This window comes from Stenella coeruleoalba, assembly GCF_951394435.1.
Source record: "Stenella coeruleoalba genome assembly, chromosome: 18".
Lineage (NCBI taxonomy): Eukaryota > Metazoa > Chordata > Mammalia > Artiodactyla > Delphinidae > Stenella > Stenella coeruleoalba.
The window spans coordinates 77,229,708-77,253,467 of NC_137164.1; the positions used below are offsets into that span (position 1 = coordinate 77,229,708).

Here is a 23,760-nt window from a genome sequence, read left to right on the forward strand (position 1 = left end):
TGGGGTGAGCGTCCCCCGGCTGATCGGCAGCTGGAACCTGGTTCTTTCTTCTCTGGTGGGTGGGAAACTCTGAGGATTCACTTAATACCTCTTTGTCAGGTGTTTGGGTTTTCATCTTTGGAGTTTGCTTTTCCCCATACGTAAATAGACCAAACATGGGCAGTTGACGAGTCAGAGAAAGCGTGTGCTCCTCTACAGGACTTAAGGTTTGAGCAAATGATTGTCAAAATCTTGTGTTTTGATAAAAGGAAGAATTATATTTTCCCAAGTAGAAGTCAGCACGTAATTAAGAAGCTCCCTTCAGCCTCACACCCCCTTGCCCTGTGCAGAGCTGGGCCTCTGGCTGGCCACGCCCTGGCCTCTATTATGCGTGTTATTAACTACGTCATTTGACTAACATCCCAGTAATGAAAGGTAGGGATTCTCCAGGCGAGTGAGAAGGAAAAGGAAGTGTCCCGGGGGAGTGGGAGTTGGCTCAGGGGGCCAGGGCCGATGACCCAGGCGGGGCAGGTGTGCAGAAGACACACACGGGCGAGTCCGGGGCCCAGACCCCTTTCCCCAGCTCAGACCCCACAGATGCACACGTATGAGAGGAAGTCGAACTCTGGGGAGGAGACTTTCAAGAAAATTTCAAGTTGAAAATACAAAGGAGCTGATGGTTGTTTCTCAGCTTTCGAGCTAAGTGCCTCTTACGTGTCTCAATTGGGGTTTCAACGAATGCTCTGGGTTTTTGCTTTATTCCATTATTACTGGTGTGAAAGAAATGAGTCCCAGCCTCAAAGCATGACCAGTTCCTCATGCTTATCGTCATCTGCGTGGCCGTGGTACTTACTTCAGCAAAGGAAAGAACTGGTATCAAAATGTCCCCAAATGATGACATCTTGGACGAGATGTTAGGGACGGTGCACTAATGCCCCCCACACGACTTCACCTTTGTAAGGGTGCTTTGTCTTTAAGGACAAGATGTTTTACTGTTTTGATTCCTGAATCCTTAAGGAGGGGAACGTGTCATTTGATACTTAAATGATAACAGAATATGGAAAGCAGTTGAACGCACCTAGATGGTAGGTCTCTGTGTTTATCAGTTTATAACTATGCCTCCATCAATTGGAGGACTGAAGTTTTTACTGTCTTCTCATCTGAAACCACACCCTTAGCGTGGACAGGATCACTCATTCCTGTGGACACTTTCATTCATTCACTCACCGGACGCTTAGGGAGCAGAACCAAGGCCGGGCGAGCAGGGCAAGCACGTCCACCACGTGGAGTGTGACTGCGAGGTTCTGTCTGGATCCGGAAGCTTCGCCGGGAACAGACACAGCCGTCACTAGACGTGATCAGTGTTAGAACCTGAGCAGTTCACGGGCTGCGTGCTTGTTCCCAGCACAGGGAAGACCCTTATGTAAAATGTGGCCCAGCCACGACCCAATCCGTGTCTTTGATTTTTGTGGGAATTCCCTGGCGGTCCAGTGGTCAGCATCCACGATTCCACTGCAGGGGGCACAGGTCCGATCCCTGGTCAGGGAACTAAGATTGTGCATGCTGCCCCAAAAAGAGAAGAAAAGAAAAAGAGTTTTGCAAACACAGCTTAGAAAGGACCTGAATCACCTTGTCATCTGTTATCTGTGTTTTCAAAGATCTCTAAAGTAATACGCCTTGGACATCATCTCCAGATGTTGTCATGATTGGTCAGTCAGTTGTGACGTATCCTTTACTTAGAGAAATTAAGCATATCGTTTAAGAAGCTCGTTTTTAAGAGTAACTAGTTCCAGACTCTATAATGGCCTGTTTCTCCACACATGGTTTTATTCCTAGGTTACAGAAGCCTCTGAGTTTTAGAACCAGAGCAAGTCCTACAGGTTACCTTGATCGCCCAGCTCCCAGAACTTTCTTTGTTAGAGGGAAGACATGTGCCTGGAAATGACAGAAAGCACCCCTCCTCGACGCCCCTCCTGAACACGGAACAACTTAGGCGGGACTGGCCGCGCGGCTGCCTCAGGAACCGCCACTAGTGGGACCACAGATTGTGGCCGAGAGCGGTGCCAGGTCACGGGGCCGGGGCCGAGAAGGGCTCGTCGGGTGTGTGGCCGCCTGTGGACCTCGATGCTCACTGGACCCGAGACCACACAGCCAGAACGAATCCCCTCTCCCCCCGACCCAGTGCAACAGGGGCACCAGGCACCAGGTCGAGGAAAAACCCAGGGAGGGATGAAGTGGGCAGTAGGGCCATGCTTGTCCGTGCTCCGCGGGGCAGGGGCTCCTCGGGTGCAGGTGTGCTCAGCGGTGCGACGGCTTCATGGGAATCCGCTGACTCCACGTGCGAGCCACGGGCTGCCCTCTGTACGCGGCGTCCCGAGAAGAGCGAGGGGCACACTTTTTGCACCTCAGTTCGGAGCGTGGTGCTCCCGCCTGCATCCTGCCCCCGGAGGGTTGAATTTTCAATCACCCAGTGCCTCACTTGGCATCAGACCTGCACTGAATGACTCCCTGCTCCCCTGGCAGGATTGAAGGCTCTTTTACTGCCAAAAGCCATGCCATTTATGGAATTTCCTAGTAACTTGAGGCCCCGTTGTATGAAGTACACCCCTGGGTCCAGAGAAGTGAGTCCGGTTCGTGAATGGCCTTCAGCTTACCCGGCCAGCGTCCTCCCAGGAGCCCTGGCTCTCAGGAGTCTTTGTGAGTTTTTCACGGGGTCTTGGGGAGGAAACGCCCACCAACTGCTGGCAAAATCCCGCAGTCTCAGGATGCTCTGACACCCGAGGCTGCAAACGTGCGAGACAAAGAAACCAGCAGTTTGTGAGTGAGGCCCCAGCGCAGAGCAGACTTTTGGAAAAGGGTTTAATTAGTAACATCTTTAAAACAATTACATATTTGGGAGAAAGTGGATTAACCCCGGCCACTGGGTGGGAAGACTGTACTGGGTCATAAACCGTCTGCACCGGTGCGCGGGGGCGAGTTCTGACTCACCGGCCCGACCCCCAGCGTTCAGGGGTCTCTGTGCGAGCCGCACGCATGGGGAGGGACACAGCCCAGGGCGATGGCTCGCTGCGGGTCCCGGTAGGGACCACGTTTCCACGTGGCTGTTCCTGAGGCGCTGCACCCTGGTTGCGGGAAGGGGCCTGTGTCCCGGACATGCCACATCAAACGCACCATCTGTTTCCTCTGGATCGTGTGCCGGGCCAGCCTCTCTCGGAAGCCGGTGTGAAAACGCAAGCGTGGACGGCGTCTGCTCCGGCTTGGGTGTCGTGTCGTGGCGGGAGCGCTCGTGGGAGGAGGGTGAACCAAGGCATCATGGTGCGGCCCTGTCACCCGGGCTCCGGGAAGGGCACCCAGGTGCTCCCCACGCCCACCCTGCGACCTCAAGCATCTAGTAAGCGCCCGGAGCCCGGGAGGCTCTGTGTCACACGGCGTCATCGGCAGGGAGCTGCGTGCAGGGCTCTGCCACGCCCGGGGTGCCCGGCCGCCGCCCGCAGCACAGGCGTCCCCGGACGGTCCCGGGCAGCCTGCTGGGGGGCCTTGGCCGAGGGGCGGCTCAGCGTCTCTGTGTGGAAAGTGTTGCTCACCAAACAAAGCAGCGTTAGGGTTTCCTCTCCCGGAGCCGAGCTGCAGGAGTGACAGGGGGCGGAACTGCCGGTTTATTTCAAGAGAGCCGGGCCGCGTCCCCTGAGGCCCTCCTGCCACGTTGTTTGTTTGGACCTGAGGCTTCCTGAGCTTGGAAGGGGCTTTGGCTCTAGCGGCCCCCGAGGCTGGGAGCTCCGCCACCACTCCCCACCCCCAAGGAAGGAAACGCCCAGGACTTGCAAGTAGACAGCCCAGCCTCGCCCACAGCGGAGCCCTTCCCTGACGAGTCCTGCGCCTGCAGCCAGGCCCCCCGGTGCGCAGCTGCCCGAGTCGCCTGGCGGTGTCGGGCGGTGTGGGGACCGTGGCCTGGACGTGCACGGCAGACCCGAGGTCACCCGGGGCCTCGTCCCAGCGCAGCGCGCAGCCCACGCCCCGCACCCCCGCTCCACGTCCCAGCGTCGGCTCGGCTTTCGAGTGAGCGTCCCCGACGGAGCCCTGCGGGGCAGCCCTCGAGTGAGCCCGTCCTGAAGACCTGCTGCCGCCGCCGCCGCTGTGTCCCCGGTGGGGAGACGACACGATGGCCGAGAGGGGCGCATCCCGGGGCCCCCCCGGGCGCTGGCTCTGCCCGCTTCCCCTGCTGCAGTGCTGGAGGCGTCGGGCGGCCTCGCGGTGCCCACAGCCCGGTGAGGCGGGACGGGTGGCGCTGGCCGCGGGGCGTGGGAACCAGCGCCTGGGTGCCTTGGCGGGCGGGCGGCTCCCTGTATATTTCTTTCACCAAAGAAACGTGTGCCACTCACAGGACTTTTCGGAAAAAGGCTGGAATAGAAAAGCCGTGTTGGGCAGCCTTGACTGAGGCTGGGGTGCGGCTCTTATCTGGTTCACGTTGTCCTCTGTCCCGAGGGCCCCGGGCTCTGGCTGGGAAAGGCTCAGGCAGACCGCGCAGGTCAAACCCTCGTGGTCTCAAAGGATGGTTTTCCTGGCTGACTGCCCCAGGAGTGGGGCTTCCACGGGGCTGACTTGGAGAAAAGAGCCCCGTCTCCCTGCTCTGCTCCTTCGGCGGGGGGCCCCTTCCTCCTTCGGGGACCTGGAGGGCGGAGGGTGGGTGCTGACCAAGGCACGCTCCGCGCAGCCATGAGGCTGGGATCGCTTCCCAGGACAGACGCCCGTGTGTCTGCAACGTGCGGCATCAGAAACAACAGGTCAGAGCCGGCCCCTCTGTGGCTCGGCCCACGGTCCTCTCCTTTTTGGGGAGTGTTGGACAGCTGCGCGGTGCTGGGGGGCACCGAGAGAGGGGGCAGGGCGCCCCGACTGGACGGAGCTGCGCGTGTGGCCCCGGTGGAGCTGGACTCAGCCTCACGCTGCCGGCTCCGTGGCCGTCGTTCTGGGCTCAACCCCGTCAGCGCCCACGACGCAAGGCCTTTCACCAGGTCCACTGACTCCTGCCCTAAACTCAGCGCGAGGGGCCGTCACCAGGGGCTGCGTGGGCCCCCGCCTGGCCCGGTGCACTCAGGGGTGTGAGTACACCGTCAGACCTTCTCCTGTCTCCCTCCCAAGCCCGCGGTGGGCTGGGCACTCCACCCGGGCGGCGGGGTCCCCGAGTAGCCTGACCGGACGAGCGCTGGCCCTGGGGATCTGCGCCGTGGCTTTTAGGGTGGCACCCAGGACCCCCAACCCCAGAAGGACTGAATTGTTGTCCTGACGCCCGGGGGGGGAAGGGTGGGGCCTGAGTCTGCCCCAGGTGTGCGTCGGGGCAGTGGATCTGGGGCTCCAGGGGCCCTATGCTATGAAGTGGGGCCCCGAGGGTCCTCTCTCTATGGAGCGGGGGTGGCTGTGACCATCGGAGATCTGGGGAAAGGGGGCCATGTGACCGAAGCAGCTTCTCTTTTCCTGGTCAGCACATTAGACGCCTTTGTTCTGTGCTCTGCCTGTTGGTCGTGAGGATCCAGCGTGGACGGTGGGCAGTTACCTGCTCTGTGACACACGTGGCCCCTGGTCAGTGCGGTTCCATGCAGCCTCCACCTCCCGCTCTGTCCGTCTGCTCCCCACACCCCGCCCCGTCTGGCCTGGCCTTTCTGGGATCAGTTTCCTCGTCCTGCAGGAGCAGTGCCCAAGCTCTCGGGTCCCCACAGCATCGCTTTTTCCTGCTCCCATAGAAGCAGTCTGGCCGCAGCTTTCCTTCCTGCCTGTGAGTTTGCCCTGGTTCCTTCCTTGCGAACCCATCCATGCACATGTCTAGGTCAGGCTGGCCTCTGCGTCCCATGGACAGACCTTCCCAGGCGCCTCAGCCATTTCCCTGGGGGGAGTGTGGAAAGAAGCACCTTCAAGTTAGGGGATGAACAGGTCAGACTTCCCGCTGCAAGGCGAGGGTGCAGGAGAAAGTGTGGCTGCGAGGCTGTGGTTTTCGTTGATCGCCAGAGTGGACATTATCAGTTCATGAAGGGGAACAGGGACAGCTACCTGATTGTCGCCTCTGCTCTGTTCCTACAAGGAGCTGCCACCCTTTCAGAAGCAGAACACTTCCTGCAGTGGGCCCTCGAGCAGTGGGGAGGAGGGTCCACTCTGCTCTGGGACATTTGGGACTGAGTCCCAATGAGCAGGAAAGCCAACTGTTTCCCTCAGAATTGACAGTTCTTTATAGGAAGGTGTTCCAGGTTGTCACGGACAGTTTTGCACAGGACCAGGACTGATTTTTAAAGAAGCAGATAAACCCACCTTAGGCGCGTGGGCGAGCTGATCACTGCAAGTGAGCGCAGAATTTTCCCTTGAGCTTCCTGGCAGCAGAGGCAAAAAGGGGAAATGTTTAAATGCAAGGTCACGTGCCCAGAAAACAGGCCCTTCTGGAAGGAATTCTGGAGGAAAGCGGCCGCTCGTCTGTGTGCCCTAGAGGCACTGGAACACTCAGTAGGCGACGTCTTTGGAAGGTTTTCTTTCTTTTGGAAAATCGATGCACCTGAAAATGTTGAAAACAGCCCTAAATGTCGGTGAGGCCCCTTCAGAGTCGGCTGAGGCATCAGTGTGGTTCCAGCCTTTGCCGGGGCCCCTCCCCCCATTGTTCCAGGAGAGCCTGTGTGAAGTGGGAGCTGACTCGGGCCGAAACTGTCTCAGGACCGCGCCGTCATGCTCAGGACACCAGGCCACGGGCCGCGGAGCTGCCGCTCCCGTGGGCCTGGGCGGTGGAGGCCCAGGTCTGTGCCGAGGCGCCCGAGAAGCCCCGGTTTCCTGAGAGTAGCCGCACGTGGGCACGAATCTGGGAAAGTACAGTCGACGCCCGGCCCTGACGCTCTGGGTCTTTCCCGCTCGGGTTTTCCCTTGTGAACGTGGTTTTCATCTCTGTGGGAGTTAGAGGAGCTTCGGGCACTTACGCTCGCCGCGGTCATTACGTTTGGCTTCTTGGAGCACACGGCTGGGAGCTGATGGGAGCTGTGAGGACGGAGAGAACGTGCCGTTTTAGTTACAGTGCTTTCTCGGGGGAAGGACTCGCCTTGAGGTGTCTCCCTACGGGCCGTACCGCTGTGGGTAAGGAGACGCGTCACGGTCTGAGGAAATCTGGTGGTGGTTCGTATTTTTATTACTTTGAATTTCAGGCAACTTGGTTGAAGTTCCTCCTCTGGCCTCCTGCTGCAAGCTCCCGCATTTCCCCAGATCCAAGGAGGACACAGAGTGGGGTGTTCAGGCGTCTGGGTCTTGGCGGGGTCTCGGCCCAAGGAGCCCTGGGGCTGCAGGCCCACCCGCCAGCCGCCTGCCCCAGGCCCCGTGGTCTGCGCGGCCTGGGCTCCATCCGCTGCGCAACAGGGAGCCTCACTGGCGCCTGCTGGCTGGGGTTTGGGGACTCTGCCCACCTTCGTCTCTGAGCACTGAGTGAGGGGAGCCTTCCCACCATCCCCATGGTGGGCAGGGCAGGGCCACCGTGGCAGCCGGGCGGCACAGCGTTCTCTGGGCTCTGAAGGGAGGTCCCCAGGTGGGGCCGCTGCTTCACGCCCACACGGCTTAGAGATGCACACCTTGAATGGAAGTCCGGGAAGAGACGCGAGGGGCCTTGGACGCAGTGCCTGTGTCCGCACTCCCTCCCCTTCCTGAGACAAGCGTGGCCGCCCTCCTGGACTTTATCAGATGGGACAGGACGGTATCGTCTGATTAGCACCTCCGGCGAGTCCCAGGCGGAGAGGAGCACGTCCCTGCTGGAGAGCACAGATGTCTCGCCCGCGGAGGTGTATGTCCCTCGCCCGCGGAGGTGTCCCTCGTGCCTGGAACCGAGGCTGGGACAGCTACACGGCCCGAGCCTGTGCGTAAACACGCGGGGCAGGGGGGAGTGGAAGCGCTGGCCCGCGGGCCGGTAGCCGCCCTGTGATGGTGCGTCCTGGCTGCCACGTGAAGCAAAAGTAGAAAGCCGGCTGGTCGCAGGCAGATTCTAGGGAGCGAAGCTCAGTGGGCGGGAGCTGCCGGCAGCGGTGGCTCCTCGGCCGCGGGAGACGGGCGGCTGCCCACACCCCCTCGGAGGAGATGAGAAGCTACCACGTTTACTTTGCCTGCTGCTCCTGGCTGCTCTCTGTAGCTGAGGGTGAGTCCTTTGGGGTCACTCCCCGGAGGCATGAGGGGACGGGGCAGGGACCCGGCCGCGGTGGCAGCGGCTGTGCAGTGTGGACGTGGCACGTGCAGGTTTCTTGTGTTGACGAGGGAGGGTGTCTTGGTGGGTCACGTGCACCCTGCATCCCCGTGGCGTTCGGAACAGCTCAGGGATGGGGTGTGAGCCCTTCGCCCGGTTATCGTCAGATGACTCTCCCTTTGGCTAATAGCACAAGCTCTGCCAGTCCAAGCCTGGTGTAGCCAGCGCCACACCCGTCAGAGCTGCAGCCGGACCTCCTTCAAGCGCCCTTGAAGGACGAAGTCCATGCAGAACGCAGAACAGAACAAAGCTGTTAGCTACGCAGTACCGACGAGCCCCTGACAGAGAGGCACGAGCAGGTGACTCACCTGGACGTCAGCTGCTGCTACGTCCAAGCGCGGTTCAGTGGCAGAGCTGCTTTGTGGTGGGCTTTCCGGGGAGCTGCGACTGCTGGCGAATCCCCCTGGGCCGTCCCGGCAGGACCCGGGCCACGCGCTGGCCAGCGGGTCTCCTCTGGGCTGAGTCCCGTCCTCTCTGTGGGAGGCACCCTGGGGTCGCCATGAGCGGTGGCTCGCGCTTAACCACACGCCTCTCTGGGCCCTTCCCCAGAGGACAGCGGGGACAGGACGGCCGAGGGGCTGCCTCTTCTAGGGGCACAGGCCTGGGGGCCACCGGGTCTCTGCCTGGGTCTCATGTGGGCGGGACGGAGTCTCTTACCGCCTGCCCCTTCCAGCACTTTCTGAAAACACTTTTGGCTCCGAGGGGTGGACACTGCAGCCCCCGGGCAGGGTGGGAGTGCCCAGGACGCAGCCCAGTCCCCCTGAGCCTGCCAGGCATGAAGTTAATCCCGGCAGTGCACTTTCTGTTTTGATTCTCCTCCGGCGTTTTCACGTTGGTTGCATGTCCAAATTCCCCCCGGAACTGCTCTTCACATGACAGTAGCATCCACAGAGCGGGTGCCCTTCTCCCCACATTTGGCTAAAAATACTCAGCTGGTGAATTGAAACTGAGTCAGAGCGGCCATGGGGAAGTGGAACTCGAGCTCCTGGGACCTCAGCGTCTCGTGTGGCCCTGAGTCTCAGAAAGCTCCGCTTCCGCCCCGAAGAGCAGAGGCCGGGGAGGCGGGCTGGGGGCGTATCCCCACCGGCAGCAGGTGTCGCTCAGAGCTGCTGCCAGTGGCCGTGCACGTCAGACCCGGACGTGGAGGTGGGAGAACGTCCGCCCCGAGGGCAGAGGCGCCGCGGGGACCGCCGTCAGGTGGGGCACACCCAGACCGAGCCCTCCCGAGGGCCGCGGGCGTTGGGCAGCGGCGGCTGCTCTCGATAGTCTGCGTCTCGAGGGGCTGTAGGCAGTGAACCGAGGGTGGGAAGCTTCCCCGGGGAGGCGTGCCCAGCGCGGTCCTGCTGGCGCCGCCGTGTTTGCTGTGATTCCCGGGAAGCGTGAGTGATATCAGCGAACAGCCGGGCAGCGCGAAGGCTGTTTGCTGCGTGGGCGCGGCTGCTTCTCACCGGGCGCGAGATGCTTTCGTGTGCTTTACGTGCTGTGCTGGCTTTTCTTTCCCCAGTGTGGGATGGGGAGCAGAGGGGGTTCAGTACCTGTGGGATGAGGTTCTGCGATATAAAATCACGCATCTAAAACGTACAAAAGAGCAAGGAGAAGCGGCGAGGCCTCCTGCTTCACCTGCGTCTCTGCGGGTGGCCCCAGGAGGGAAGAGGGTTCCGAGCCCCCGGCCCAGCGCAGGAACCTCCACTCGGGTCTGCCTGGCTCACCTGAGGGCGGTGGCCCCTCTGCATCCTGCCCCCCGGCCCTGGGGCACCCGAGCTGGGTAGGCAGCAGCAGAGATGCCCCCTCCCTGGCCGGCTGGTGCAGGGCGTGCGGGACCAGTGAGACTGACGGAACAGGAGCGGGAGGCTGCAGCCCCTTCCGTCCAGTCCGTGCACCTCTGCAGGCCCGGGGCAGGGCCAGGACGCTCCCTCAGGCCCCCGGTGCCCCTGGCCAGGCGCCCGCACAGGCTCCACCCTGTCCTCTAGCGGGTCCGGCCCCCATGCTCCTCCCCCAAGACCGCCTGTCCCTCCCACGGTCCCCCCCCACCCCCCCTCACCATGAATCAGGCATCTCTTCTGAGCCCAAAACAGTTGGCCCAGTGTCTAAATAATGTTTAGTTATGTCTGGTAGCACAAAGGTAAATGGTGTTTTAAAATAAAACACGTTGGCTTCAGAGAGTTTTTCTTTTGTTAACATCTTTATTGGAGTATAATTGCTTTACAATGGTGCGTTAGCTTCTGCTGTGTAACAAAGTGCGTCAGCCATATGTGTACATATATCCCCACAGCCCCTCCCTCTTGTGCCTCCCTCCCACCCTCCCTATCCCACCCCTCTAGGTGGACACGAAGCACCAAGCTGATCTCCCCGTGCTATGCGGCTGCTTCCCACTAGCTAGCTATTTTACGTTTGGTAGTGTATATAAGTCCATGCCACTCTCTCACTTCGTCCCAGCTTACCCTTCCCCCTTCCTGTGTCCTCAAGTCCATTCTCTACATCTGCGTCTTTATTCCTACCCTGCCCCTAGGCTCATCAGAACCTATTTGTTTGTTTGTTTTTTAGATTCCATATATATGTGTTAGCATACGGTATTTGTTTTTCTCTTTCTGACTTACTTCACTCTGTATGACAGTCTCTAGGTCCTTCCACCTCACTACAGATAACTCAGTTTCGTTTCTTTTTATGGCTGAGTAATATTCCATTGTATACATGTGCCACATCTTCTTTATCCATTCATCTGTTGATGGACACTTAGGTTGCTTCCATGTCCTGGCTAATGTAAATAGAGCTGCAGTGAACATTGTGGTGCATGACTCTTTTTGAATTATGGTTTCTCTGGGTATATGTCCAGTAGTGGGATTGCTGGGTCATATGGTAATTCTAGTTTTAGTTTTTTTTTTTTTTGCGGTATGCAGGCCTCTCACTGTTGTGGCCTCTCCCGTTGCGGAGCACAGGCTCCGGATGCGCAGGCTCAGCGGCCATGGCTCACGGGCCCAGCCGCTCCGCGGCATGTGGGATCTTCCCAGACCGGGGCACGAACTCGTGTCCCCTGCATCAGCAGGCAGACTCTCAACCACTGCGCCACCAGGGAAGCCCTAGTTTTAGTTTTTTAAGGATCCTCCATACTGTTCTCCATAGTGACTGTATCGATTTACATTCCCACCAACAGTGCAAGAGGGTTCCCATTTCTCCACACCCTCTCCAGCATTTGTTGTTTGTAGATGTTCTGATGATGCCCATTCTAACTGGTGTGAGGTGATACCTCATTGTAGTTTTGATTTGCATTTCTCTAATGATTAGTGATGTTGAGCAGCTTTTCATGTGTTTGTTGGCCATCTGTATGTCTTCTTTGGAGGAATGTCTATTTAGGTCTTCTGCCCATTTTTGGATTGGGTTGTTTGTTTTTTTGATATTGAGCTGCATGAGCTGCTTGTATATTTTGGAGATTAGTATTTTGTCAGTTGCTTCATTTGCAAATATTTTCTCCCATCCTGAGGGTTGTCTTTTGGTCCTGTTTTTGGTTTCCTTTGCTGTGCAAAAGCTTTTAAGTTTCATTAGGTCCCATTTGTTTTTTATTTCCATTTCTCTAGGAGGTGGGTCAAAAAGGATCTTGCTGTGATTTATTTCGTAGAGTGTTCTGCCTATGTTTTCCTCGAAGAGTTTTATAGTGTCTGGCCTTATATTTAGATCTTTAATCCATTTTGAGTTTACTTTTGTGTATGGTGTTAGGAAGTATTCTAATTTCATTCTTTTACATGTAGCTGTCCTGTTTTCCCAGCATCACTTATTGAAGAGACTGTCCTTTCTCCACTGTACATTCCTGCCTCCTTTATCAAAGATAAGGTGACCATATGTGCGTGGGTTTATCTCTGGGCCTTCCATCCAGTTCCGTTGATCTATATTTCTGTTTTTGTGACAGTACCATACTGTCTTGATTACTGTAGCTTTGTAGTATAGTCTGAAGTCCAGGAGCCTGCTTCCTCCAGCTCTGTTTTTCTTTCTCAAGATTGCTTAGGCTATTCGGGGTCTTTTGTGTTTCCATACAAATTGTGAAATTTTTTGTTCCAGTTCTGTGAAAAATGCCATTGGTGGTTTGATAGGGATTGTATTGAATCTGTAGATTGCCTTGGGTAGTAGAGTCATTTTCACAATGTTGATTCTTCCAATCCAAGAACATGGTCTATCTCTCCATCTGTTGGTATCATCTTTAATTTCTTTCATCAGTGTCTTACAGTTTTCTGCATACAGGTCTTTTGTCTCCTTAGGTAGGTTTATTCCTAGGTATTTTATTCTTTTTGTTGCAATGGTAAAGGGGAGTGTTTTCTTAATTTCTGTTTCAGATTTTTCATCGTCAGTGTATAGGAATGCAAGAGATTTCTGTGCATTAATTTTGTATCCTGCAACTTTATCAAATTCATTGATTAGCTCTAGTAGTTTTCTGGTAGCATCTTTAGGATTCTCTGCACGTAGTATCACGTCATCTGCAAACAGTGACAGCTTTACTTCTTCTTTTCCGATTTGGATTCATTTCTTTTTCTTTTCTGATTGCTGTGGCTAAAACTTCCAAAACTATGTTGAATAATAGTGGTGAGAGTGGACAACCTTGTCTTGTTCCTGATCTTAGAGGAAATGGTTTCAGTTTTTCACCATTGAAAACGATGTTGGCTGTGGGTTTGTCATATATGGCCTTTATTATGTTGAGGTAAGTTCCCTCTATGCCTACTTTCTGGAGAGTTTTTTAATCATAAATGGATGTTGAATTTTGTCAAAAGCTTTTTCTGCATCTATTGAGATGATCATATGGTTCTTCTCCTTCAGTTTGTTAATATGGTGTATCCCATTGATTGATTAGCATATACTGAAGAATCCTTGCATTCCTGGGATAAACCCCACTTGATCATGGTGTATGATCCTTTTAATGTGCTGTTGGATTCTGTTGCTAGTATTTTGTTGAGGATTTTTGCATCTGTGTTCATCAGTGATATTGGCCTGTAATTTTCTTTTTTTGTAGTATCTTTGTCTGGTTTTGGTTTCAGGGTGATGGTGGCCTCATAGAATGAGTTTGGGAGTGTTCCTTCCTCTGCAGTTTTTTGGAAGAGTTTGAGAAGGATGGGTGTTAGCTCTTCCCTAAATGTTTGATAGAATTCACCTGTGAAGCCATCTGGTCTTGGGCTTTTGTTTGTGGGAAGATTTTTAATCACAGTTTCAATTTCAGTGCTTGTGATTCATCTGTTCATATTTTCTATTTCTTCCTGGTTCAGTCTTGGAAGGTTATACCTTTCTAAGAATTTGTCCATTTCTTCCAGGCTGTCCATTTTGTTGGCATATAGCTACTTGTAGTAATCTCTCATGACCCTTTGTATTTCTGCAGTGTCAGTTGTTACTTCCCCTTTTTCATTTCTCATTCTATTGATCTGAATCTTCTCCCTTTTTTTCTTGATGAGTCTGGCTAGTGGTTTATCAGTTTTGTTTATCTTCTCAAAGAACCAGCTTTTAGTTTTATTGATCTTTGCTATTGTTTCCTTCATGTCTTTTTCATGTATTTCTGATCTGATCTTTATGATTGCTTTCCTTCTGCTAACCTCAGGGTTTTTTTGTTCTTCTTTCTCTAATTGCTTTATGTGTAAAGTTAGATTGTTTAGTTGAGATTTTTCTTGTTTCTTGAGGTAGGTTCTAAAAATAAAAACAGAGTTTTCTAAAGTGCCCACGGTGGCCACCCCGGGACCGAGGCCCTCCCGTTGCCCCGCGTGGCGGCAGAGCTGTGCGCCAACCCCACAGCATTTGTACCACAATTTCCCGAGTCGCCTGCGACGGGAAGCTTGTTTTGGAAACAGCTTTAAACGCGTCATGACATCTGCCCCTCCTGAGGGATCTTCCCGTCGCCGCATCTGTCTCCTCCATCCGTTGTCCCCACTCTCGGGACCATCTTCCCCAGATGTGGGTCCGGTGGGCCGTGGGCGTCCCCATCTGGTGCCCCCTCGGTTCTCCTAAGCACCCCGCCCGGCAGCACCGCCCACCTGCTGTCTTCACTTCTGGGCTCCGTCCGCAAGCCTCCTGCCTGGGACCTGAGCTGCCGCCCCCTCGGGACTCTTTCAGCCCTTCAGGCACACACAGCACTGGCTCAGGCAGGTCTGCACCCCACATCCTGGGTGAGGGCCGCCTTCCTCTGTGCCCCGTGGGCAGGGTCCTGCCACCCTGTGAACGGAGGGGATTGTGAGCCCCGGAGGGTGGGTCACCTTGTCCCGACCTCTCCCTTAAGGAAACTGAGACCAGCTCGGAGGTCAGATTTAGGATCCAGAATTCCCGAGACCACCGTGGTCCAGCCCAGAAAAGCCCGTGTCACCTCTCTACGTCCTAAATCCCACAACAAAAGCCCCTTTGTGCTTTCCAGTGGCGGGGAGAACGCTGCTGCCTTTCCTCTGGGGGCAGGAAGGGCCCAGTAAGTCAGGCGTCCCTCCGAGCCCTGGACACCTGCCGTCCACTGGCTGAGCCCCAGGGTGTCCCGGAGCCATGGGTGTCCTGGACCCACGGGTGTCCAGTGGACGGACCGAGCCTCGCCCTCACGCAGTGACATTGTATTAGCCTCAGGCCCAGCTGCGTTTGCTCTCTGCCCTGCGTCTGCTCCTCTCAGCCACCCCGCAGTTACTGGGTTTGTGACAGAAGTGGTTGATCTAGCAGGCGGGGCCTGGCCCCCTCCCGGTCCTTCTGTCCAGGTCGCAGCTTGTGCAGAACAAATGGAACATTGTTCCCGCTGCCCCGGAGGGTGGAGAGTGATGGGTGCAGATGAACACTCATCCCGGCCCCGCCCGGAAGGCAGGCGATAGTATCTGCAGCTCTTGTGTCTTGTTTCCTTCGGGGCAGGAGAGTCTTCCTGTTTAGCTCACGGAGGTGGGCGGGGCCGCCCAGCCCGGCTCACAGCCCTGCGGGCCGCACGTCTGCTCTGCGGCCCGCGGGAGGGGGTCCTGAGCCCCTCGTGCCGCCTTCCACCCGAGTGGTTAGGTGTCACTGGCTTCCGCTGGCCTCACCTCTGTCCGTCTTTCAGTCCTCGGTTCCCGTAGTCACCGAGAGATTTTAGGGCACCCCCAGTATAACCCCCACGCACGTCACTGTGCAGAATGAAAGTGAGGACTGAGCACTTCCCGCAGCCCTCTCTGCCCGCTGTGGGCAGCCCTAAAACGTCAGGGCTCATCCCTGCTGTGAATGGGAAAGGAAAGCATACGTGCCAGCACACGGGATGCAGACATGCCGTAAGACACAGAACCGAGTGGTGAGCAGAGGAAGGGGCGGCGTAGAGCTGGGGCGGGTGCGGAGGCCCGGCTGGGGCCCTGTGGGACGCGCGTCCGGGTGTATGCTGTCCCGGAGGGTGACTGGGCACCGGAATCGGGTTGTAGTCAGATGGAAGGGAAGCCAGAGAGACAGAGAAGCGGCCTGGCTCTGCCGCAGCCGGGCTGGGTGCGGGTGGATCGTCTTTGATGCCGCGGGGATACGTTCGGCCCTGATTTCACGTGTCCCATCTCAGGCCGCCCACGAAACGTGGTCAGAGCCCCCAGTGCCCTTGGCACTTGAACCCTACAGGCAAAGGTCAGACGGACAGAGCCGCATCCCGGTGCACGTCCCCGCCAGCCTCGGTCCCCCCGTGGCAAGAAGCGCGGGTCGGAGGTGCGCGTGCTTAGAGCCCGCAAGGCACCTGGCCTGGAGGCTGTGGCCGCGGGGGAGGCCCAGGGCACGGAGGGGGGGCCGTCGGCCGAGTGGTTCCAGCTGCAACAGCGACAAGTGCGGGGAGACTCCGAGCATGGCCTCGTGGCGGCCTTCCGTGAGTCTGCCGCTGGACCGCGAGCCCACGTCCCCTTCCTCTCAGGCTCGCTGTTAACTCGGGGCCGGGAGGCCGTAAGTCATCCTGGGTTGAGGATGAAGAGGCAGCCCTTCCGAGGGTCCGGAGCACGTGGACAGTGCTGAGGACCAGCGTGGGGTGCCCGTGGAGGGTGGGCAGGCTCCACCCGCCTTCCCAGGAGACTAGTCCAGCCGCCAAACAAAACCAGAATCACTGGAAGGCCTCGGGGGCGGGTAAAGGAATGGGGGTGGGGGCGAAGGAGCTGCATGCCTGGGGCCAGGGCTAGACCCCCGATAGACCCTGAGGCAGGACGTGGGGCCGGGGGACAGGTGGGGGCGGTTAGCTCCGGTTTAAGACTGGAGGGCGCCGGCTGCAGACTCGCTAGCTGGATGCGTGGACCGCGGTGCTTGCGGGAGCCGAGAGGTTGCCTGGGGACGAGCTGCCTGCGAGCCCTCTGCCCGGTGGCCGCCCACCCTCCTTGCGGGTCCCGCACACCTTCCTCGGTTCTCACTGCTGCGGCCACGGCTGGAGCTCGTGCGGGAGCTGGGGGGCGCGGATGGCCGGCCGCTCAGGCCAGCTGCTCAGGCCTGCCCGTTGCTCCAGGGAAGCTGCTGCTTATCCTGTGACCGCGGGTGACCTTGGGGGCGGGGGTGACGCGTTCAGCTTAGGAGAGCTGGGTGGGCGGGGCTGCAGGACACAAGAAACGGGGCAGAGCACTGGGAGCACCTTAAGCTAAGGGGCAGCAGCTGGGGGTGGGAAGGACCCGGGCTGCAAGGATCACGGGGCCTTAGAAGGACAGTGAGGACACGAGAGGGGGACAGGGAGGGGGACAGGGGCCAACTAGGCCTGGAGAGGACTGAGGAGCGCTGTGTCCAGTTTCCCTGCTGCCTGAGGCTTTGCTGATCAGGGACACCTGCCTCACAGGTTGCCATGACGATGAAACAGGACCAGGTGGCAAGGGTGGCCTCCGCAAACAAGGGCGCGCCTGTGAGTGAGGGATGGTCCCTCCCACATTATCAGCAGTGGGTCGTGGCTGGAGAGGGTGGCGGCTTGGTTAGCTTGTCTTGCATCCCTGGGCAAGGAAGAATTAATACCAAGTGTCTGTAACTATCTACAGGACCAGCTAGGCGGGAGGTCGGGGTGCAGCCGGGGTGCACCCTGTGTGCTCAGAGCATGACGCCGCCTATACCGTGTGCTAAACGTGTGCGCGTGAGCCAGACGCTGTGTTTGCTCACGTATGCCCTGTTCACGCTGAATTCCGTGCCTACGTGTCCTTCCAGCTACGGGAGCCCCTGGAGGGTCACGGGGGAAGCTGGGCCGCCCTTCGCAGCGGGTTTCTCCAGGGAACAGAGGCCCTGCCCCTGCCCGCTGCCTTTCTCTCAGGGCGTCCGCCTGGGGCCCGTGGTCGGCAGCCTCTGGCCTCCGGTTCCTGTCCGACCGTCAGGCCTCCTTCCCCGGATTCTCTGCACCCTCTCCTGCCCGCTGGTTCTTTCCCCATCTTGCGCTGGTCGCCTGCCTGTACTGCTGGGCGGAGCCGCATAAAATTGCCTTCTTTGTAGGTTGAAGAGGTTTGAATATCTGCAAACTCACCGAACCCTGCACCTGGGAGAGCGTTGACATCTTAAGCAAACACCCTCCTGGCCCAGCGGCCGGCCCTGGAGCCAGGTCCTGAGTGAGCTCACGGGCCTGGGACGCAGCCAACCCTGCAGAAGTAACCCGTGTCAGCCCGTCGGGGCTGAGGTCACGAACCCCCCCACCCCCAGCTGGACACACCCGCCAGCCCGAGAGCCGAATGTCAGTGGCATCCGTGTGTGACTCTGGGCTCCGGCTCAGCTGTCCCCCAGTGTGACTCGTCATCCCTGGCCCAGGGCCTGTCCTTGAGGCTCTGCGGGGCATCAGCTACTGAGCCATCCCCAGAGACTGCGAGAAATGTCTGCGTGCCCTTTGGCCCCAGCTGGCCCGCACGCCCTTCCTCACTCCGTGCACGGCCCACTCTTGAGAGCACAGCATCGGGTGGACGTCAAAACCAGGGGCCGAAGCGATGGTCCTAGAGCCGCCAGCACAGCGAGAGGAAAACCCCGGTGGCTTCCAGGTCTGTGGTGGAGCCTGTGGTCAAGGGCCACGTGGGGAGTGGGTGGGCACACAGGGACTGACGCGGAGGCCCAAGGCCGAGGAGAGCCATTCGAGCATGGACCCGTGGCCCGGACGCCACCCCGAGGGCCTCTGGGGCTGCGGAGAGCCAGTGGGGGCAGGTGACTGCAGAGGGAGCGGCCTCCTCTTCACTCCTCTCCCGCCGGAGATCACGTTCCTTTCGTGACGCACCTGCCCTGGGCTGCCGGAGGTGTAGCAGGGGGCTCGGCCCTGGGGGGCGGCGGCAGACACAAGCTGAGGCGCAGACACGGGCACCCGAGCGCCGTGGATGCGGGAACAGGGCTGGCGGTGTGCCGACGTGTCAGTGGTGCCAGTGCCTCTCGGCTCTCTGGTCTTCGGGGTAGAGAGACCAGGGGCTGATTCACCGTGTGCAGTTTGCCCTGATGCTCCCCTGACCATGGCCCCTGGGGGAAGAGCAGCCCCCGGCCTCCGCTGACCCCTCCCACCGACCCCACGCCTCAACGGCCCAAGGCCGCACGTTTCCTGGATGAACAGATCACGTGTCTCCGACTCGGGTATCCGGAGCGGACCGGTTTTAACGGAGAGCGCGTGTTGTCCTGTGCACGCTGAAGCGCGGCGCCTGCTGGCTGGTTCTGCACAAGCACGGGGCGGGCGTTAGGACCCCACCCTCCAGACCTGTGGGCCTCGGCCCTCTCCTCGGAGGCCACGCAACCCAGCAGCGGGCCGGGCACGCATCTCACGTTCAAGCACAGCCTGGAGAGGAAACGTTGGGACTGGAGCAGGGCGCCCGCAGCTGAGCCTGTGAACCCAGAGCTCGTGGCCCAGCAGCTGGCCGAGGAGTGTGGCGACCTGCCTGAGACAGTGGCCTGGAGGTCGGACCTTCAACCTTGACTCGGTCGGTCGGGAAGAACGGACAGTGGGAGCAGGCGAGGCTGGACATACCCCGGGCGTGCGCCACGACCTCCTGGTAAGAGCATGTCGGGCCTGAAGACTCCTTTCTCAGAACGGTCACCTCTCAGGCTGTCAGTCGCTCACTCGGCAGGTGTCCACCACCATGCTGGATGCCCGAGGTGTCCCTGGGGCAGGAGGGGGCCGTTGTGGTCTCCGCGTCTCCGAGCGGTCAGAGGCCAGCCACCCTGAGCGTGATTCTGGAGGCCGTGCTCTGGGCAAGGACCCGCCTGAGGTGTGAGCCGCAGGCCGCGTGTCGGGGGACGTGGGCGAGGGCTGCCCAGGGAGGAGCTGGGCCGGCCCGGCCACAGAGGGCCTTGCCCACCACGCTGGGAGCTGCACCCCGATCTGCAGGAACGTCCGTGGGCCCCGCCCCTGGGCGGAGGGTGTGAGAGCTGTGCTCGCGGGACTCGTGTGCCAGCGCCAGTGGGAGGCCGCAGAGGAGCCGTTCAAGGGAGACTTGGGAACCATCCAGCAAAGGCCAGGTCAGGCCCGGGACCACGTGACACACGACGGGAGCGCGGGGCGCGCGTTGGCGGCGCCACGACCGGTGCCCCCAGTGGCGAGAGCAGCTGGACTCCACAGCCTCCCCTGGGGTGAGCGGCCCGGGGCCCAGGCTGGGGGAGGTCACATCTGCCTCATTCCCACGATGGAGAGGACGGAGCCCTCGCTGCCCGTGGATGCACAGCCACAGGCAGTCCTGGTCCAGCCCGAGGGCCGTCCTCTCCAGGTGGGTCGGCTCCAGGCTGGGCTCAGCCCCTCAGGTCCTTCCTGCTGGAGATCTGGTCCTTGGGGGGCGGCCTGGCCTCCCCCTCCCCCGGGAGCGCCACCTGCAGAACCAAACTCTGCGTTTTAACGAGCTCCCCCGGGGGCCCCCCTTGCCCTGCGGCGGCCGCCCCCCCACCCCGTCCCATTTTCCTTGTTCTCAGCCACCCCATCCCCCGCCCCGTGCCCCAGCCCCTGGCGGCGGTGTTCTGAGGTCTGGCTGCCGAGGACCTGGGGGTTCGCCCCTGGGACGTCCTGGCCGGGTCCTGCGCCCCCAACCCCGGCCGTCCTGCCTCCCGCCCGCCCGGCTTAGGGAGCCACTGAGCGCGGGGGGGCCCCCCGCAGGGAGGGTCTGGACGGGCGACGGGGAGGGAGCCGGCGCTGTGCGAGCCCTGCCGCCGCCTGGCCGCACGGTTAACCGGCGGCGGACAGAGCAAGGGAGCCGACCGCAGGCCCCGGGCTCGGGGACGGCAAACCCGAGGCCCCGGGGAGAGCCCGGGTCCTCGCGCTCCGGGCGGGCGGCGCGAGCATGGAGCCCGACCACGTCCCTTTGTGCGCCCAGCACGGGCGTTCCGGACGGCCGGTCGCCACCTCCTGACGCTGCCGGCGGGCGACAGCATGACCTTAAGCCTCCTCTCGCTGCTGTCGCGGGACCTGGCCGCGCTGTGGCTGCTGCTGAAGACCCGCACAGGTGCGCGCCGGTGGGCGCCGTGGGGCCCGTGCGCGCCGGGGCGGGGCCCCGGGGGTCTGGCGCGGCGCCCACGCCGGACTCGGGACTTGTCCGCGGGGTCCGGGCCGGGTGGCGGGCGCGGAAGGCAGCCTCCCGGGTGGGCGTGCCGCGCGTCCCTCCCCCCCATCCTCATTCTCATCCTCGGGCAGCGCCTGCCGGGTACCGGGCCACAGTCGCCGCTCCGCCTGGAAGCTCCTTTGTTCCGGCTGCGGGAGACCTGCCGATGCTGGGGGGTGCCGGTGGGGGCTCTCCACGCAGCGGGACCGGGGCTGGACCGGCGGGGGGAGCACCGCGGGGCGGTCTGCAGCTCGCGCTCCTGTACCTGCCTGGCTGGGGGAAGGTCACACCCGTGGTGACCGAGAACAAAGAGCTGGGCCCGGGAGGGCGCCCAGGTTCCTGGGCTCGTTTCTAGGGACGGAGGGTGCTCGCTTGGAAGTGGTTTGTCGTGAGTTCATTTTGCGGTGGGTGCTCCTGCTAAGGATTGACCAACAGTGCGTTAAATGGTCTTTTGTAAATTTTAATGAATCAGCCGCACCCTAGCCTTCAGTGCATGAAGTTTCCGGTTTTATAACGAGGTGACCCGAAGGTGAGACGAGGGAATCAGTGAGTTTCCTGATGGACAAGGCTCAGGACGGTGACCGCCTGGGTGGCCAGGTCGGAACACAAGCTGGCACACAGGGTGAGAGCGTGTGATTCACGCCTGAGGTGGCAGCAAGGTGACAAGGCTGGGATCCTGAAAGGAACGCTTCCTGGGGCTTAGAGCTTAGAGGCTCGCCAGTGGGCGGTGCGTTCCCTACCGAATGCCGTAGTCTTCCCTCCTGCGTGGACCTGCGTGGTCATCAAAGCCGCCCCTTTGTTTCCAAGCTACACTCCTGCTCTGATTCTTACCACGTTCCCTCAAAAATTCTAGGTGTTTTTCTAACACGTGCTTTATTTTTAAGATAAACGGGCTCTTGAGTGAATGTCCTGAGGCAATTTGGGGTGCCTGAGGGGCGGAGGGCTTCTCCCCCAGTCTCTGGAAACCATCCACTGGTTTCCTACAGAAGGACGCGTGGGTCCAGTTTCCCAGAGCTGTTGGCACATGTGCTGGGACCTCTTCCTTGGTGTTGCTGGGGAACACTCCCCAGGTGGCCCGTACCTGGCTCTGTAACCGGATGCTGACTGTTATGAGCGCCTGGTGTTTGCAGACAGGTCGCTGCACCTCCTTCCTCACTTCTGCTCAGGCTGCACAGGATGGGGGGCGAGGGGAGCGGTTGGCACCGGCCGAGCCGGCAGCTGGGCCCTGGGCAGATGGAATGGATGAGAGTCACGTGGCGAGGCCACAGCTCCCTCACCGCGTCCAGGGCAGCGGAGCCCACAGAGCAGGACAGCGGGGCTGAGCCACGCTCCCAGACCAGGGCCAGGGTCTCCCATTCTGTCCCTTCTGAAACCAGGGAGGTCGCCAGGTGTGCACGACCCGCCGCTGCCCACCCCCAGCTCCCTCTCCGTCACCCCTTCTCCACCCCCTCCCCCAGCTCCCTCTCCGTCACCCCTTCTCCACCCCTTCCTCTCTCTGTCTCTGTCTCTCTCACTTGGTCTGTCTCGTCTGTCTCGCTGTGTCTGTGTGTGTCACTGTCTCTGCCTCTCCCCCGCAGTCCCTCTGTCTCTCTGTGTCTTTCTCACTCTCTGTCTCTGTCTCTCTACCTCTGTGTCTCTCCCCTGTCTCCTGTGTGTGTCCGGGGCTCCACAGTCAAGCTCCGGCGGGGCAGCGTCCGTGGAGGGCCCAAGCCCCACTCTGCTCTGAGCTGTCCCGTCTGGCGATCAGGGACCCCGTCAGCAGGGACCGCCTGGGTGAGGCTCAGGGTGACATGCGCTCCTGTCCCTGTCGCCCAAGGCCCCAGCCTCCTCTGCCCTGTGCATCGTTGATTCTGTTTTTTGTGGGGGAGGGGTGTGTCTTGAGAAGGTTAATGCAGTTCCTTGTTTGGTCTCAGATTTGTCGAGCTGCGGACACTTAGGAAGTGGGATGAGCGTGTCCACCATCGAGGGGAGGGTTTGGGGAGCTTCTGGGGCCCTTGCAGGAGCGCGGTGTGGGTGTCGGGCCCGCTCTGTGAGCTGCTTTTCGAGGCAGGTATGGACAGGTCCCCGGGGTTCTGCTCGCAGCCCCGCCTTCTGCCTTCGGAGCCAGGAGGGGCGGAAGGAGGTGGACGTCCCTGAGCTTTACGGACCTGCTGCTTTTACTGTTGACACGTGGCTGTTTTAGAAAAGAGCCGTCGCACATCTCCTTCCTTTCCAAGCAGCAGTGGGCTCACACGTGTGTGTATCTGTGGTGTGTTCGTGAGACGTGTCCGACAAGCTGCCGGGGGCCCAGCGTGGCGGGAGGCTGGACCCAAAGCCGAGTGAGGGTGAGGCCCTGCTGCCGGCGCGCTGCTCGGACCTGCTGGCTTTCACTGGACCCCGAAGTGCTCACGTGCAAAGAGGGCGTGGTGGGGGTGTGGCTTGAAGGGTGTGTGAGCTGCTGGCCATGGGCCCCCGGGAAGGCTTCACGTCCTCCACAGGCCCTCGAGGCACCTCCTGCGGCCTCTGCTTGGTGCGTCCTGCGGGGAGGCCGGGCCAGAGTGACCCCAGCCGCAGCCCCCCTCCCGGTCATCTCCAGGGCCTGGAATCCCATCTGGACCGTGTCCCTGATCCCTGTGGAGGCCCCGCCCGGCCGGGATGAGACGCAAACAGCACGAGGGCAGGTTCCAGCTAACTGGGCGCTGAGGGTCGCGGCTTTTGGAGCAGGCAGGAGCGCGAGGGACTTCCAGCACAGCTCAGACGGAAGCCGGGGGCCTGCCTGGCGGGGCTGCTGTTCTGCTCTCAGACCCGCTCTTTCGCGGGGACGTGGGCCGCTGGGTGCATGTTTAAGTGGCCACATTAACTCATCAGGCAGGTGCTCTCGGGCCCAGGACGCCCAGGAGGAGGAAGGTTTGGAAAGGATTGACCCTCAGGCCCTGGGCGGGGGTGGACTTTCCGCCGGGGGAGGAGCCGTGAGGCCCAGGAGAGGGACGCCCACCGTCTGGCCCCGGGGCTGCTTTGCGGCCCGGCCTGCAGATCCCCCGCCCCTTTCCAGCTTGGCCGGGCTCTGGGGGCTCCCAGGAGCCATGGGGAGCCGGTGGGTGTCAGCAGTTCTGCCCACTGCGTCGTCGTAAC

General features: G+C 59.9%; 1 protein-coding gene across 4 annotated transcripts in view; it reads left to right on the forward strand.

The window, feature by feature from the left end:
* MCF2L (MCF.2 cell line derived transforming sequence like) overlaps positions 1 to 23,760 on the forward strand; it is a 124,839-nt gene that overhangs the window by 44,867 nt on the left and 56,212 nt on the right. The window contains exon 1 of one of the 4 annotated variants that reach the window (XM_079903040.1): positions 3,962 to 4,244. The exons of 2 other annotated variants lie outside the window; for them this stretch is intronic. In XM_079903040.1, coding sequence (XP_079759166.1) covers positions 4,139 to 4,244 — 106 coding nt within the window. In that variant the 5' untranslated portion in view covers positions 3,962 to 4,138. Of the gene's footprint in view, positions 1 to 3,961; positions 4,245 to 23,760 lie in introns of those variants that run through there. One more of the 4 variants, XM_079903039.1, reaches the window with a different exon arrangement.